Source organism: Delphinapterus leucas, chromosome 16 (genome assembly GCF_059928025.1).
Source record: "Delphinapterus leucas isolate spDelLeu-1000000601 "Yukka" chromosome 16, BTC_Dleu_Yukka2, whole genome shotgun sequence".
NCBI lineage: Eukaryota > Metazoa > Chordata > Mammalia > Artiodactyla > Monodontidae > Delphinapterus > Delphinapterus leucas.
Window position 1 is genome coordinate 15,923,033 of NC_143144.1, and position 18,527 is coordinate 15,941,559.

General features: G+C 40.4%; 1 protein-coding gene across 13 annotated transcripts in view; it reads right to left on the reverse strand.

Moving 5' to 3' along the window:
- ANK3 (ankyrin 3) overlaps positions 1 to 18,527 on the reverse strand; it is a 676,704-nt gene that overhangs the window by 55,877 nt on the left and 602,300 nt on the right. For all 13 annotated transcript variants that reach the window (XM_089897519.1, XM_089897518.1, XM_089897520.1 and 10 more), the window contains 2 exons: positions 2,625 to 2,836; positions 849 to 1,056 (listed from right to left, as the gene is read on the reverse strand). In XM_089897519.1, the coding sequence (XP_089753645.1) occupies positions 849 to 1,056; positions 2,625 to 2,836 (420 nt within the window). The remainder of the gene's footprint in view (positions 1 to 848; positions 1,057 to 2,624; positions 2,837 to 18,527) is intronic.

Sequence of the window (18,527 nt, forward strand, 5' to 3'; positions counted from 1 at the left end):
CGCAGGCTCAGCGGCCATGGCTCACGGGCCCAGCCGCTCCACGGCATGTGGGATCCTCCCGGACCAGGGCACGAACCCGTGTCCCCTGCATCGGCAGGCGGACACTCAACCACTGCGCCACCAGGGAAGCCCATTCTTTTATTTTTTAAAAAAGTCAAGAACTATCAGGAAAGTTAAAATGAAAGTCATTTTATACTTCCTGAATCATTTAACTTTCCAGGCTAAAAGGGGAACCAGCCATTAAAAGTACTCTTTAGAAAAAACAAACAAACAGGAAAACCTATCTTTAAGTTATAAACTCATGTTAGGTTAATCAAATGATGAATTAGCTCTGGACTCCGGGTGCTTATCACAAAATGTGTTCACCTAAGTCCTGCATATTTAGTCTACTGGATTACACTTGTGAATAGAGTAGGTGAGAAGAATCATATACTCGCTTGGCTCTTCCCTACTCCTGGCACTCTGTGGGAGCCTCTGTTTCCCCCAAAGTCCATCCAATTTCCCATAGCCTAAAGGGTGGTGCTAGGTCTGTTACCTCAGTCACCGAGAGATTACCTAGATGCTCCAGTAGATTCAATAATACCTCAATCACCTTAAAAAAGCACTACTATTAACACTGAACTTAATAGGAAAAATGATACCACTGAAAAATGTCATGCTATCAGCATCTTAAAGAAATAATTACAGGGATAATAGAGATGAGGTGATGGACAAGTAAAATGCTTTATTCTTTTTTTTTTTCTACGCTTATAATGTTGGCAGGGATGTTCAAAGGTTTTCCATCTTTGTACAGAATCATTGCGAATGCTATAGCATTAATAGCAAAAACAGCAACAACTTAACCAAACCTGTAATGCTACAGAGAAGGCGCAGATTGGGTGTGGTGTCTCCCTTGTACCCATTGGAGACACCTTCTCCGGAGGCCGGGGGCACTGGAATGGTCATTGTGATAGGCTTATGGAATTTCCTTCTTCTGGGTTCCACAGTGACAATTGGGCTAAATGTTGCTTTGTTTCCAAGGATCTTTTTCACAGTTTCATCTGGAACAGGCTGGGCCTAGAGATGAGAGAAAGGCCCTTACGTGAAAGTGGACATTTTGCTCTTATCAGAAAGTGGATTTTTTAACTGAGGAGAAAAAAACCAAAAACAACCACCCAAAAAATGTCTTTCTTCTGCTATTAACATTCTTGTGTATGCCTTCTGATGGCCACATGCATGCGTTTCTGGTAGTTATATATCTAAGAGCCAAATTGCTATCTGGTACACATACGACCACCATTATGACATAATTGCCAAAATGTTTTCCAAAATGCTCGTTGCGGTACCAGTTTTTATTCTCATCAGCAGATGTGAGTGTCCTGGTTCTATGTATTTGCCAACACTTGGTAGTTTCAGTCTTTTTTTATGTTAGATATTTTATTGAGTCAAGTTTAACATTTTAATATGTTTATTGGTATTTGGAAATGGAAGAGAACATAACTTTCCAGAAATTTTGTTATTTTAAAGAAATCTTTTTAAAAATTTTATGGGGCAAAAAAAAGTTCTTTTTCATCCTTTCTCACTATTTCAGAAAGGCATAAAGCAAAAACAAAAACAACCTAACACTGTAGCAGGACCTACAGCTAGAGTATGTCCCCAGTAGAACACAGACGGCATGGGCTTGCATGAGAGACAGGATGTCAGATCTCATGGCAGAGAAACCTCTCAGTCTAATCCAAAGGACAACAAATATTGAGTCCAATAGTTTTCAGATCTATGCAGGGCGTTCAGTAAAACATTACAAAGGCAACTTGTACCCTCAATTTTTATTGAGGTTTCTAGAGTTAAGTAACAAAAAGGCGTACAAGATTTCAAAGGATATCAGTTCTAGTCTAACAATTCTTTTCATTTCTTTGCAATTTGGTAGAACATTCAATGTGGGAGACAGTTGCAGGGAACTTCATACTACTGAAATGTAAGGTGGTATCTTTAGCTCCAAATGTTTACTGAACTTTCAGTTAAACTATTAATTACTAAATTAAGTTAACAACACAAATTAAGTTATTTCAGGTTATTTTCTTTATTCAATAAGAAAAAAAAGTACTGGTTAAGTTCTAACAGAAATGAATAGATGGAAGAAAGACCATTCTTGCCAAGATTTTCAGCCAGCTTTCCAAACCAAAACAAGTTCCAACTGGTTTGGTTAAAACCCAGCATTTTTGATTTACTTGAACTAAAATCTGAAAGCTTGCAAGTTTCACTATTATAGATTTTTTATGATGTGGCATATTATAAACCAAATCAAATATATTTTGTTTCTTTAATGGTATATGTGCTGTTTGGTGCTTTGTTGCTCCACATACTGAGACCAATAACCTATGGTTAAAAAAAATGATCTTTCATCAGAAACCAAGTGATACATCTAAACAGAAAAACCCTAAAATATGTACCTTTTTTTATAAGCCAGTATGCTAACTTTATACGTAATATTTTTTATTTAAAACAGGTTAATGATTCCCAAAATGGCCCAAATGCTTCGATTAGCAATATATCATAAGGATGAGTCATGACAACAGTTCTCAGAGCAGAACATGCTCACATGCTCTCTCCACGTACCAAGGAGAACAACTTTTTGTGAACATTACCTGGAGGCCCACTCGAATTCTTTTGGTTAAAGCACCCTCTGGGAAAGAAGCTTGGACGAGGGGCACGGTGGTACTGCTCAGAATTCCACCTTCAGGGCCAATCTGATTGCTTTCCTGCTTAATCCGTGAAACCACTGCGAAATACTGGGGGAAATCCTTAGTGATAATCCTGCAGATACGCTTTTTCCCTAACTCTTCTGGGCTATCAAGTTCTGAAAAGAAAAATGAATGAAAAAGCCATGAGAATAAGCCTATCTACCCAATACCTTGAGACAAACTGATGTGTAATATTGACAGTTAAAATTATTTAGATTCAGTAGTATAAACAGTTTTATGATAAAGAGAAAACTATAGTGACCTTAAAATAATACCAAGCTTTGCAAAAATATTATAAAGCTATTCATGCACAGTATTTGTAGAAAAATATTTCTACTGAAGAGGAATAAACATTTTCAAAAACTGGCATTTTACCACATATGGACAAATTTCTACTCTTCAAGAAGGGATACCTTAATTCTGTGCTTCTTTACAATAACCTGCCCTCAAGATGCCCAAAGTAAGAATGAGTCAGAAAAAAGTAAGGCCTCATAAGAAAGGAAGGAAAAAAAAAAAGAAGAAAGTAAGCACTTCAGTATGTGTGAAAGGCTCTAGAACTTTATTTGAAAACCTCTTTAAAATATTTTAAAATTACCCAAATGATTTGTATCATCATCACCAATTTCTGTCTGCTCATCAATGGCCCTCATACATCAAGCTCAACCTATTTACAAGTGGACACATCTTCTTCCCTTCTGTCCACCTGCAGACCTACTTCTTGCCTTGTAGTCCTAACTCTGGTAGATTTATTTTACACTTTGCCCAGTCCTCCAGTCCAATAGCTTTGACTGACTGACTTTACACTTCGCATCCAAAGGTCAAAGTCCCGTTGATTCTGTCTTGGAAGGGGCTTGCTCTCCTGCCACCCCTTGTTCAGATGCCGTTTCGACTTGCGTAGATTACTGGCACCACCGCTTAGCCGTCTCCCTGTCACTCGCCTCCCCTTTGCTCCAGTCTACCTCCCGTGGTGCAGCCAGATGGGTTTCTTTCAAAAGCCCAGCTTTATGCAGAATTCTGGTAGGTTTAATTGAAATAAACCATTAAAAAAATCGTATGCAATAATATTTGAGAGTAACCAAGAGTATTTTGGAAAAGTAGATTTGTGAGAGGGAATTTATAAGATTTGAAAACTTAACCTAGAAGTATCACAATAAAACAGATATAGAGAGAAATATAAGAATATAAGAAATAGATAATAATAGACAAATAGGTCAGGGGGACAAAAACAGAGAATCAAGAAATAGATTAACTTTATCAGGACTTCTCTGGTGGCGCAGTGGTTAAGAATCCGCCTGCCAGTGCAGGGGACATGGGTTCGAACCCTGGTCTGGGAAGTACCCACGACTAAAGCAACTAAGCAACTAAGCCCGTGAGTCACAACTGCTGAGCCTGCGCTCTAGAGCCTGCGAGCCACAACTACTGAAGCCCGTGCGCCTAGAGCTCGTGCTCCGCAACGAGAAGCAAGTGCACTGCAATGAAGAGTAGCCCCTGCTCACCGCAACTAGAGAAACGCCCACGAAGACCCAACGTGCCCAAAATAAATAAATTTTAAAAAAGAGATTCAACTTTATATATGTGTATACATAAACACATATACATATATATAGTATATGTGTAAGTAATATATATCTACTTTTATATATATATTATGTATTTAGTATATTTAAATCAAAGTATATTTAAACTTCAGTTCAGTGGGGGAAAGATGGTTTATTTAAAGGACAGTGTTAACATAATCAGACATCTATGTGGAAGAACAAAGCTAAATCACTATATATCTTATCATATATTAATATAAATTCCAGCTGGACAAGAGACTTAACTACTTAAAAAATTAAAATATTATCAAAAAAAATCAAGAGAATACCTTTTAGCCTTCAATAGGAGAAACTTTCCTACTCAAAACGGGATATCCAGAGGCCTAAAAGTCAGTTCTGACTATATAAAAATGTAAAGCTTTCTATGACAAGAATAATAAACTTGAATGACAAAAGGTAGACTGGGAAAGGTAATAGCCACACATGACAAATGAAGAACTAATATGCTCAATATCAATGGCAGCTACAAGTTGATAAGAAGATGACAGAGAAGCCAATGGAAACTAGCAAAATGTTATAAACAGGCGATTCAGAAAACGGCCAATAAACTTTATGTTACAATATTCAAACTCGGTAATTTACGTGGAAATACCAATTCCAACAAGATACAATCTCCTGCTACAAACAAGATACAATCTCCTGCTACAGAGAAAACTGGGGGAAAACAGATGCTTTTAGCCATTGCTGGTGGGTGTGAATGGCAATAATCTTTTGACAGTGTAACTGGGCATCTTCTATTCAAAACGAAAACGCATCTGCCCTTGGACCCAGCAATCCCATTCCCTGACGTCTTTCTTACAAAAGCACAGGCAAAGCGGCATTGCTTGTAATGGCTAAAGCTTGGAAGAGCCTGCGTGCCCATCAGTAAGGGCTTGGTTAGATAGGTCACGGTTCATCCACACTCACGGCACTCCTGAAACGAGTGAAGAGGAGGATTCAGGTTCGTCCATTTACCAGATATTTACTGAGGACCCACTATGTGCAGGCACTCATCTAGTCACCAGGGATACAGCAGAGAGCAAACTAAAGTCACCGCTCACAGGGAGATTACATTCTAATGGGGGGAAGGGGGGAAGGGCACACACCACTGAGCACATAGGAAGAAAAAAAAAAATCAAGGGGTGGAAATAGAATGTGACGGGGGGGTGGGGGTGGGGAGGGTCAGGAAACACCTCTCTGAGGAGGTGACAGGAGAGGTGAGCTCGGAGGGAGGGAGGGAGCCAGGCAGGTAGTGGCTGACATGTATAAAGTCAGGAAGGAAGCAGCAGGCAGAGCAACGTGCACAGTATGATCCTTTTTAGAGGAAAAGTGTAATCTGTATGTTTGTATATATATATTTTAAAATTTATTTATTTTAGGCTGCGTTGGGTCTTCGTTGCTGCGCACAGGCTTTCTCTAGTTGCGGCGAGCGGGGGCTACTCTTCATTGTGGTGTGCGGGCTTCTCATCCTTTTTAGAGGAAAAGTGTAATCTGTATGTTTGTATATATATTTTTTTAAATTTATTTATTTTAGGCTGTGTTGGGTCTTCGTTGCTGCGCACGGGCTTTCTCTAGTTGCGGCAAGCGGGGGCTACTCTTCGTTGCGGTGCGCGGGCTTCTCATTGTGGTGGCTTCTCTTGTTGTGGAGCACGGGCTCTAGGCACGCAGTCTTCAGTAGTTGTGGCACGCGGGCTCAGTAGTTGTGGCACGCAGGCTCTAGAGTGCAGGCTCAGTAGTTGTGGCACACGGGCTTAGTTGCTCCGCGGCATGTGGGATCTTCCAGGACCAGGGCTCGAACTCGTGTCCCCAGCATTGGCAGGTGGATTCTTAACCACTGCACCACCAGGGAAGTCCCTGTTTGTATGCTTTTATAAGAGAAATTTGCAGACGAAACCTTCTACACTATTAACACTGGGAACTGGAGTTGGAGGTGAGAATAGGGTGGGAAATAAGATAGCATTACCTTTGGGTTTATGTAGCTGGGGTGGTTTTAGTTGCTACAAAACAAAGGAGAGATTTCCACACTTCAAGGAGGGGTGTTGGTTTTACTTTTGTTGTTTGCTACTCACAGAAGCCTCTTTTCATTCCTCTGATACCTACAGCACATGCCTACCGTCCCTCCACTACGAACACGTTTGCCGCCTCTGTTAGACACAGGGCTGAGATAGCGGCATATTCCACACAGAAATGTGCAGAATGGTAAAATGGATGGTTAGCTAATTGGATCAGAGACATCTTCTCATTTTACAGATTAACCACCACCAAATTAATTGTCAACTAGGAGAGAAACAGGGTTCACCCCAGATCAAAAATGGAACTGGAATCTTGGTCCTTTTTGTTTTCTAACCATCTCCTTCCCCCCTGCTCTGTCAAAACCTAAATACTGAGTCTCCAGTGAAGGAAAAGAAAACAAAGGTAAAGAATTTAAAAAAAACCAAAAAAGCTAGTATAGAAAAACAGGAAGAAATCAAAGTTTGCTCAGGAAAATATTCTGGGGAAGTTTTCACCTATTCACCAATTGATAAAGAATAAAAGTTTTCCATACAGAGCGGGTATATTTCCTTTCCCATGATTTGGCTTATTTTAAAAAGTCCGGGGCTTCCCTGGTGGTGCAGTGGTTGAGAATCTGCCTGCCAGTGCAGGGGACACGGGTTCGAGCCCTGGTCTGGGAAGATCCCACATGCCGCGGAGCAACTAGGCCCGTGAACCACAACTACTGAGCCTGCGCGTCTGGAGCCTGTGCTCCGCAACAAGAGAGGCCGCGACAGTGAGAGGCCAGCGCACCGCGATGAAGAGTGGCCCCCGCTCGCCGCAACTAGAGAAAGCCCTTGCTCAGAAACGAAGACCCAACACAGCCAAAAATAAATAAATAAAATTTAAAATGTAGTGTCAAATCAGTTTATTTAAAAAAAAAAAAAAAAGGCTGAATTTCCGGAGTTCATAACTCACGCTGCAACTGAAAAAGTTCTGATAATTTGTTTAAATTGCTGTGCAACTCATCACCATCAGCTAAGTAGATACTTTTTTAATTTCAGCTGCAAACCTGTGATTATGTTCTCCTTTAGAAAAGACTTAGGACTCCACACAGTGCAAGCAGTTTACGTGGACTCTGCCGTGAAATGACACCCTTCAAACAAGACAGATTTCCTAACTCTGCCTGTAACAAGCATGTATCCTGTGAGTATTAAGTTTACTCAAGATTATTCTGGACCTACCGGTGGGAGTGAGGCATCTTTCGGAGGAATTGTGATAATGTGCACTTCTCAGCTGCTTGTGTGTGTGTTTGGGTGTGTGCACATACATCTGTGCGGAGTTAAGGTAGAGACAGAGGTATCACCCCTGGAAACTAATAGCAGTGGATTGGGAAGAACTACACTTGGCGTAGTAGAGGTCGCTTGACCACACTTATGCCGTCTTACCTTGGATGAAGCATTAAGGCCACCCCAAACAGAAGGTGAGGGGGTACCCCTCAGATGCAGCAGATGAGTGGTAAATGGAGAAACTCAGATTTCTAAGTCCACCCTGAATTTCTGACGTCTTTCAGGATTTGCCAGTGACTCAGGGACCCTCTGTGTTGTACTCTATTTTGAAGCTTTTAGCAATTCCTCTGTCACCATGAAAACTTGCATAATTATTGACCTTCAATGTGTATTTTAACGGGTACTTTAAAGATAAGGCTTAACCTAATGGAATAACTAACGTGTGGATAAAAGGCGTTGGCGTCTCCATGCCCCATTTTTTAAGTAGAATCATACACCTTCTTGAATTACTCATATTCCCAGGCCTCTGCATGATGAAATGGAGAAAAGGTATCTTCCCTTAACCAGATTACATTCTGTATATATGTCTACTTAAAATCTTTTTAACTTTTTTCCTCTGAGAATAAAAGTTAATAGAAGTATAAAAATACTAATACTAAATATTGGTTTATAATCTTTTCAAGAGCTACAGTTGAAGGCTGGGCCATTACACTCTAGGATATCTGCACAAATAAGAAAGTAAATGATGTGGATAAGTAGGTAAACGTGAGGAGGGAAGAGGAAGAGGTGAAACCAGTAAAGTCACTACAGGTGCTTACGGCCTGGATGCCTACCACAAAATTTTATTGGCTATTGTAGGACAGAGGTTAGATAAATTATGATATATTCATACTATGGTATACTGTGCTATATTGCTATTTGTAAGCTAAAAAGGCATATCAAAAAAAGTCAGATTTCCAGGCAAATAGGAATGAAGTTTGATCATGTAAAAATGAACAACGCCACTGTTCTGTCCAGGACTGTATTTAATCGGAGTTTAAAATGGTCTATTACTTAGACCAGAGAAGCAGAAAGATATTACCAAGAATCTTTGCTTTGTTCCCACCCTTTACATACAGAGATAAACTCAACCAAGTAATGTGCACCACAAACATGGTGCCTGGATCATATTCCTACCCACAGAGAACCTAGCTCCCAGAGGAGTGTGCCCCAGACTGGCCAGATCAGAAGCAACACCGGTGCTGCCTATTAAAAGCAGAGATTCCTAGGCTTCTCTCATGGAGATTCTGAGTTGGTAGGCCAGGGGTGGAGCCTGAAATTTCCATACTCAACTCAGGTGACTTTATGACTTGACACATTTGAGAAGCGAGGTCTTAGTAGACCCTCTCCCTATAACTGTCCTTAAAAATCCAGAACCCAAATTTTTAAAAATATGACAACAGGATTCCATGAAAAACAACTCAAGGATGTTTCAGTATGAGAAGAGGAGCTTATGGGGCAACAATAAATATCTACTAGTTTAAAATAGTTTTATTTTTAAAAGAATATACTAAACCACTCCATAGCTATAGAATTAAAGGAGGCAAGGGCATAAAAAAATATTAAGAGCTTTTTAACTTTCAGGGTGATTCATAATGCCTATACTATGAAAGAACCCTGGATCCCTCTCTTCCTTTTTATTTTGTTACTAGCAAAGTTGCCTCTCTCTCTCTCTCTCTATCTCACACACACACACACACACACACACACACACACACACATACACACACACACATCACAGGGAAAAGAGAGAGGTGAGTTCTGAAATAGGTTTGGCCAGGAAGAAGGTTAAAATTTACACTTACTAAAAAAAAAAAAAAAAAAAAAATTTACACTTACTGCATGTCTACTTTGTGGCGGGTCAATTACTCATTTGCCCACATAGCATTTTGGTAAAGTAAGTGTCTGAAATTCAGAGAGGTTAAGTGACTTACCCAAACTGACTTAGCTGGTCTGCTTTAGAGCTGAGATTAGAAGCTAAGACCAGGCTGGGGGAACGGATGAAATCACACAAGACGTGGACTCCAACCACCATTTAACACAGTGTCTTTGCAGACTAGCTGGCACGTGTGTAGTGGTTGATAAACGGATGAGTAATGGGCGGATGTGCAAACACCCTGGTCCAAAAGGTGACATGACTTCGTACTGGCCCACTCCAGGGGCACAGAGCTCTCATGATAGTGGCACTTTCTGCTACATAAGACATGGAAGCTAATGTCCTGCAGCGTTCTTGCCTCGCTGATGAATGATAAGTTTCTTAAGTACCTTGTAACTCCTTTAGTTCATTTGTAAAAGCTGGGACAGCATTCTCTGTAACAGATTTTGCAACAGAGCAAGAAGGATCATAAAATGCTTTGCAAATATGAATGGGTGTGAAGGTCATAATACAATGAATCCTAAATAACACGACTGAAATCATGTTCCCACAAAATGAGTTTTTCTTAAAAGCATTCAAATGATCACACTGATTAGTTCTGCCTCACTCTTACATGCACTAAATGTCTTGATAACATGGTCCGATGGGGCCATGACTCTCTTTCCTGTATGGAATTTGTTTTCTGAAGGCTGTTTGTGATCTGGTCAGGTTTGAGTGTCAACAGTCTATAGAAGGAATACAACCTGGAGTTCTCACAAAGGACGATTTCTTTTCTTTTCTTTTTTTTTTTTTTTTTTGCAGTACACGGGCCTTTCTTTTTGCAGTACACGGGCCTCTCACTGTTGTGGCCTCTCCCGTTGCGGAGCACAGGCTCCGGACGCGCAGGCTCAGCGGCCATGGCTCACGGGCCCAGCCGCTCCGCGGCATGTGGGATCTTCCCGGACCGGGGCACGAACCTGCGTCCCCTGCATCGGCAGGCGGACTCTCAACCACTGCGCCACCAGGGAAGCCCAGGATGATTTCTTTATCTAGGGTTTCATTTCTGGTCATGTGAATGTTCTCTCAGCTTGCTCTTCTACGAATGGAGTATTTGATACTGAGCGGTGGGAAAAAACGGGAGTCTTAGAATGTCAGAATTCAAAACGGCATGCTAGCTAGTATGGGTCTGTGGAAAGTCTTTGTAGACAGGTACCTTCGGTTCAAATCCAGTTCTCAAACCAGTGAGCTTGGATCTTGGAGGAGTTCCTTAACGCTGAGCCCTGTGTAACTTGTTTATAAGATCAAGATAAGAAAAGTTACCTCTGGGGTGGATATGACAAATAAATGATACAAATCCGCCAGCACAGATCTGCTGACATAATAATTTAGATTACGTATTCTTTCCAAGGTCATACAACCCTGGAGATAGAGGAGAGCCATAGAGCCAGCCTGTGGCAGATCTAAGGTTGGACTCGTTTTTTTTTTTTTTAAATCACACTGTTTCTGTTTTGCATCTCTACAAGTATATAAATCGGAACTGCTATCATTTTAATTTCATTCCGTTTTTAAGGGAAAATATCACCAATCATAGAAAATTAAGTAGCAGATAAATTGGGGGAAATGAAGGCAATAAAAGATAAATTTATAATATTTAACTCTGGCTGTAGGATATGTGGAACAACAGAACAGTTGTAATATATTCACTGAAATATTTCGGAAAATTATGGACATTCATTTCTTTGGAATTAAAGTTCAGCTCCACCTAAAATGCAACTTTTGGAACGAGCCCACCCTTGGATGTTACAGGAAAAAACCCTCAAATGATATACTCGACCCTTCTTCCTCAACATAAACACAGTAGGAAACTTTTCAATTTTTACTTTGAAATAATTAGATTCATGGAAAGTTGCAAAGACAGTACAGAAAGGTCCCATCATTTTAGTAATTTAACTCATATTCTTATTGAATTCTGGCATCTGCTATATGTGTGTCTGGATCAGCATTATTTTACATCTTTAACTACCCAAGGTAGGGACCTTCTTTGTTATTCAGATTTGCACAAATAACTGAGTGCTAATGATGCAGAATGTCTGGAAACAATGATATACCTGCTTGTTTTTCCCTCCAGTTTTTGCAATCCGTATAATTGCTGACAATCATATATCTTAAAGTTATTTTTAGAAAACTAATTCCTAATCATTATGTGCCCTTCTCCGGCTTCCCAGACCTCCTCTCCCCATTTGTTTGTGGCGTCTGTTCTTTTAGAAAGTTGCTTCCTGTCTTGGGTGTGGGTCACTGAATTACTGAGGAAATGTATTGCCAAGAGCGGCAGCACATGCCTGGATACAACTCATTCATTTCTTCAACAAATTATGACGAAGTGACAACACTGCTAAGGGCTGTTATATTCATTGGGCATAATGACTGTCACCAGTCAGAGCCATTCCTTGCCCTCATGGACTTTACAGTCCACTAAGGAAGAGAGCAAAGTTCAAAATTGCTTGTTACAGAAGAAGACAGGTCAGGTGCGATAGAAGTATTTACCAAGTGTATCTAACTTAGACTGGGGTTTAGGGAAGGCTTCCTGGAAACAGAGAAGTGAGAGAGGGTGTGTTTGGCCATGCTGGAATAATCATTCTAAGCTTTTCCTCCATGATTGCAGAAGCCTTGTATTCTTTGCATCTGCTTCTCTCTGTTATTTTCCAGAAAAATGTTCTTCCACATCTGCTTACTTTTCCACTTGTGCAAATGAAAAGGCTTTCAGGCAATTAGCCCCCTTACAAACTTTCTTCAACCCTTCGTTTAACCATCGGTACTATATCCAGACAAGAAACAATTTATATAATCCTATCTTCAAAATCCGGATCGTATATAATGTCTTAAAGCTAAACACCATCAAGCCGTAACCCGGCATATGCAGCAAACACAGAAGTGCACTGAGCTCTAAGGGGCCTAGACCTGCCGTGTCTGGCACATCGGCCTCTATTCACCTCGACACTAAAGGTGACGGAAGCTAACACCCGGTCTCTCAGACCCCTTCACTGTCCCTGGAGGGCACAGAGCCCCACTCTGTCTGACACATGGGACAGGGTGTCTCATGTCATTTTTCGACACACTAATGTTTCATAAAGACGTGTAATTGCAAGAAGTACATTCCACAGACATATATAAAACCTGGCATTATTAATGTTCGTCTGCTTCGGTCCCATTTTCACTTCCTGACTGGTAGGCGTGAGGGAACTGTTCTGGCCCAGTTATGCACCTAGTGGGCATCGCTGAATCCTCTTAAAAGTAAGTTTTCTGGCAGTGGACTGAAAGCAGATAAGCATCTTGTTATGGTTTAATTAATAGTTTTGGGCTTTTTTGCTTTTTCTCTTTTTTTCTTACACCCCAACCACAGTCCTGATTTGGTTAAGTTCAATTGTTCCTTTTTCCTCCAGAATTTTTCAAAATTGTTAATCGATTTCCCCAACAGATGGTGCTGTGTACAACGTGAAACTACATATTTCACTTTTCAGTGCTCAACTACTTCTATGAGCAGTTCTTAAGATCTCTAAGGAGGAAGGATTCTTCTACTAGTAAATATCATATTCTTTTCCATGCTGGCTTATCATAGGATATTGAATACGGCTCCCTGTGCTATACAGTAGGATCTCATTGTTTATCTGTTCTATGTATAGTAGTTTGTATCTGCTAATCCCAAACTCCCCATCCAACCCTCCCCCGTCCCCGTTCACCCCCACCCTGGCAGGCACAATTTTAAACATGTTGAATTGAACTTTGTGAGTTTAACTCAAGTAAGGTTTTAATTAAACTTACAAAGTGGATTCAATTTGGTGCATTTTAAAGATGATGTTTTTGTGGGGAGCAGAATGAGTATTTTTTTGTTTTGCGATATCTTTCTCTCCTGAGAAAACACGAACGAACAAGTGCTAGAACAAGATCTATGTCTGCTGCCAAAGAGAAAAGTTGCTCCTGCCACATGATACCTCAGTGGTAACAACAGGTTCTTCACACCCAGACCAACTGTCCTCTGTGTCATTCTAGCCTGTTATTTCAATAGAGCTGCTCTAACACACCTGCTTCATTAGCATAACCACTGATGCCTTTATCTCTGAGGTTGCTAGTGCCACAAATTACTCTTGATTCCACCCTATTCTGCAATGACAGTTTTTCCTGAATACATGCCATGTCCTTTGGAGTCATACAAGAACTAGGAGGGTACCTTGATTCATAATGGAAAATTTAAGGAGCAGCTGGCATTCATGTCACCTTTTGTTCCACACAAAGCCCTCTCATAGGCATCCTTCATTTGAGAAGATACAGAGGCAAGGGAGTATTGTAGGAAAACGGCTAGATTTGGAGTCAGAAGTCTAGATCTGTCTGCTTACGATTTCCTGACTGGGTGGTAGTCATGGGGTAATCACCATCAACTGTGACCAGGGATTCCACTAGCCCTGGAGGTGTCCTCGTGGGATCTGGAAAAGCGTCCATGTGGAGTGGACACAGCCCTGTAGGCAACTAGAGAGTCGCTTTGAAAACATTAGATAAAGGTGCCCCTTTGTCCTGAAGGCCAGTGTCAGAGCAGATGGCTTGGAAAGTGGAAGAGGCAAGATGTCTGCCCCCCTCGCTCTCCTGCCCAGCTAGCTGTACGTGGCAGCCGTGGCTATGGCTAACTTTGAGAGTGGTTCTCATGTGTCAGACATCATGCTGAGAAATTCACACATATTAGCTCATCTATTTCCCATTAGTTCTCTATGAGCTTAGAGAGATCAAGGGCTCTCTTGGAGTCGCACAGCTAGTAAGCCGTGGAGCCAGGATGGGAATTCCAGTGTGTGTGACATCCACAGGTCGTGATCCTCACGACCACACCACGTTGGGCAAACTATCCTCCTCCTTGGACTTGTCTTTCCCTGGAGTTACAATTTGTTTGTTTGTTTTTGGCGGTACGCGGGCCTCTCACTGCTGTGGCCTCCCCCGTTGCGGAGCACAGGCTCCGGACGCGCAGGCGCAGCGGCCGTGGCTCACGGGCCCAGCCGCTCCGCGGCATGTGGGATCTTCCCGGACCGGGGCACGAACCCGTGTCCCCTGCATCGGCAGGCGGACTCTCAACCACTGCGCCACCAGGGAAGCCCTGGAGTTACAATTTGATTGTGCACATGGAAAGGCTTTGCAAGTTTTAAAATACTACAGAACCATAATCTAATCTTTACAATTGTGTTGTTCAGTAAAAAAATCACTGATCAAAATACTGGCTAAGATGCTTTCTAAACACTTGGGTTTTAAGATGTTCAGAGAAGACGGTGCAACAGGACTAGTTATAAAAGTAGAATAGATTACTTATAAAGTAACACATTGAGTTCATTTATGGAAAAGAGGGTTAAAATGAGACATTTGTAATAAGACAGGTATTATCAAGGGTCACTTGCCATAGATGGCAGATAAGGCTTAATTGTTATGAACTGGGTAAACTGATAGGGTAAATAAAATAACAGTAGAATGATTTATTTCTCTTTTTCTTTAAGGAATTCTTGAGTGATCTGGTCACTGGCTTATTTTATGTACTATTTTTATCTTGCTAATTAACAGCTATCCAGGGGTACAGGGTGGTGAGGGTAGAGATAACATGAAACCTCCTAAACCATGCTTATGCTTCTCTCCCCACAAGAAGTTTGACTAGTTGGACCTTGAAGGAAAAAGAAGGGTTGGATTTTTAGAGACTGATTGATTTTTATTTTCGCCTGTCTGCTTTTAGAGGAGGGATGTTCCAATAAGGGCTAAGTTTCTCTGGGGACAGGACAAGAGTGGTGGTTAGTGGTGCGTGAGCTTGGCATGAAATCTGATTAATTGAGCTTCAGTTATAAAATGTGTGTCTTGATTCCTTCATTATCATTGCTCTTATAGATTTAATATATGAAGAAAACCATGGTGCCTTGAAAATTTAGTCCTCAGTTTTCCTTTTGTGGCCTCCAGTGCTTGATTCTTTAAACTTGGAAGTATTTGCATTTCCTTTTAATTGTCTAAAATGGAACCAAACTTTATCTGGTCTTAAAAACTGTAGCAAAGAAACTCTACCCACTATTTCCAAGATAACATGCAGAATCCAGGATAGGGCTAGATCATCATTTCTTTAAAACATCGGACAGATGCCCCTAGTGTGGCAGTGTCTGGGGCGTCATTTGTCTAAGCAAAGATAGGACTAACTTCCTATTTGAAAACTGGCTTATTAAAAACAAAATGAAAGAAAAAACAAAACAAACAAACAAAAAAAAACCCCAAAATAAAGACATGTCAGTATGAAATCATGGAAATCCATTCCATAAATAAATCTTAAAATTAAAAAAAAAAATCTGCCTGTGCCTGATACTATAACCTGTGCTCAAAAATGAAGAACATGTTATTAGAATCCGGTGTTTTTGTCAGAACTGCGGTGTCTAATGAGGTGGCCACTGGCCACAGGTGACTATTTGAAATTAATTATACAAAATTAAAAATTACCTTCTTCGCTTGCACTAGTCACATTTCAAGTGCTCAAGAGTCTCCGGTGACTAGTGATGGCTGTTGGACCACACAGGTATGGAATATTTCCATCCCCATAGAAAGTGCTATTGGACAACACTCTCTTAGAATATTCAGTATTCTTCCTAAAACATTAATGAAGTTTGGGGGAGAAGAAACAGACTAACAAGAGCTTTCTTCCAGACAGCTATATATAATTTTTTTAATTTGAATTTTATTTTATTCATTTATTTTTATACAGCAGGTTCTTATTAGTTATGTATTTTGTACATGTTAGTGTATATGTGTCAATCCCAATCTCCCAGTTCATCCCCCCACACCCCCCAGAGCTATATATTATCATGAGGTTCCTCCTTCTGCCTACTCTCCAGGATTGGGTGAGTGTCCGAATCAGGACTGTGCCCGATACTGGTGACTCAAAAGCGATTAAGACACGTACTCTGCCCTCAGCTACTTACAATGTCAAGGTAGCTATTGGTTAAAAAAAAAAAAGAAATCCTTGTGGAGAGGATGCTGCATTAAAAAACTAGTAATCTACAATGGTATTTAAGAAATACTGGATACATGAAAATATCTTTATACCTTATTTTCCTTAAAACAGGAAAAAAAAAAACTATCCTCTGGAAAACCCATTTATCTTATTCTCTCTATTTTTTATTCTCAATCATCCATATTCTTTTACTCTTTTCAAAATGCAAATTCAGTTCTTTCCCTTAGGATTTACTCATTTTAAAACTTTTGATTATGTTTTCTTATAAATTTCCTTATAAAAAACTATATTTCATGCTTTATAATAAATTAAGGTAATAACTATTAGAAATCTAAATTGCCAATGAAAGTTCCCATCCATCAGAAATTATCTGAAGTTGTGAATGGTACGGGATATACATGTCAGTATTATGTATAAACATTTAATGTATACTCATTACATGTATAACATTTAAAATGACTCTTCTGGATCTTGAAATCTAGAGGTTTGTAGGAATTTTATTCTTTAGGTTTATTTTCTTCTCCACAGGACACATATTTCTAAAGTAAGTGGGATAGTTAAAAGTTTTTGAGAACAGGTAGAACGAGATTTCAGCCCCTGTGCTGCTACTGAGTTGGGGGTAACCTTTTGACTTGTTTGAACTTCAGTTCCCCCATCTATAAAGTGGGATTAAAACTACCTACTTCGCAGTACTATGCTTTCATTTTAAATTTCCATACATAGAGGCATTTATCAGTGCCTCACGAATGCTAGACTCTCAGCAATGATTAGGTTCCCCCTACCCTGCCGTAAAGACATCTTTAAATTCTTGGTTGGCTGTGATTCGCTGTGTCTTATACAATACCTTTGGCATGACAATTTTTTCTATGGAATGAATATAATAGTGGATATTTATCAAGGGCTTAGTTTGTAACAAGGGCTGTATCTGAAAAGCGCCTCACATAATGACTTTATTTCTTCTCAACAGCAGCCTTATGAAGTGAGGAAGGTAATCTCCATTTTATAGAAGTAACAGAGGCTCACGGGGATCCAAGAGCTTGTCCGAGGTCGTCCCTCAAACACCCTCGAGTCTGTCTAGCTCCTTTGTCCACACTTCACAACCAGTAGAGACTATGCTAGATGCATTCCAAAAGCTCGTGAGCTAAATGCTAAGAGAGTGAATTTTATGGTATGTGAATAATTTCTCCAGTAAAGCTGTTATATAAAACAGTTGCTGGGCTTCCCTGGTGGCGCAGTGGTTGAGAGTCCGCCTGCCAATGCAGGGGACATGGGTTCGAGCCCTGGTCTGGGAAGATCCCACATGCTGCGGAGCAGCTGGGCCCGTGAGCCACAATTACTGAGCCTGCGCTGAGCCTGTGCTCCGCAACAAGAGAGGCCGCGATAGTGAGAGGCCTGCGCACCGCGATGAAGAGTGGCCCCCGCTTGCCACAACTAGAGAAAGCCCTCGCACAGAAACAAAGACCCAACACAGCCATAAATAAATAAATAAATAAATAAAATAAAAACAAAAACAAAAACCAGTTGCTGGATTTGTAGTGATTAGCAAGTCAGTATAAAGATTAGCTTTATTTTATGATGAGCTCTCTCTCTCTCTTTTTTTTTATTTTTACCTTTTTAAAGGAAAACGCTGCACCAAGTACCCACTCTCAAAACAAGTCTGTTCCCAATATCTACCAAGAAAAACTGCTACGATTCTAAGGGGCAGGCAGCCTGAAGAAGGTGTGTATGAGAGAGTGACATGCTCGCTATAGGCCAGTCTTACCAGGTCAAAGAATAAGACACTGGAAGCACCACAGACTCCCCAATCATTAGCCTGAAACCTATTTTTTTTAAAAACTGATTAGAACCCAGGAGAAATTAAAAATCCATAAGAATACTGAAATAATCTGCGAGAAGACTGAGATAAAAGAAGGGGCACGAAAATAATGATTCCAAAAATAAAAAGTGAACATATTTTCTTAAAAATGCTCTGCATGCTTTGCATACCTTGCATTATTATTTCACTCCCTCCTTACACATTTTTGACTTAGAAAACTTTCTTAAGCTTTGGAAAGATTGATACAGTTG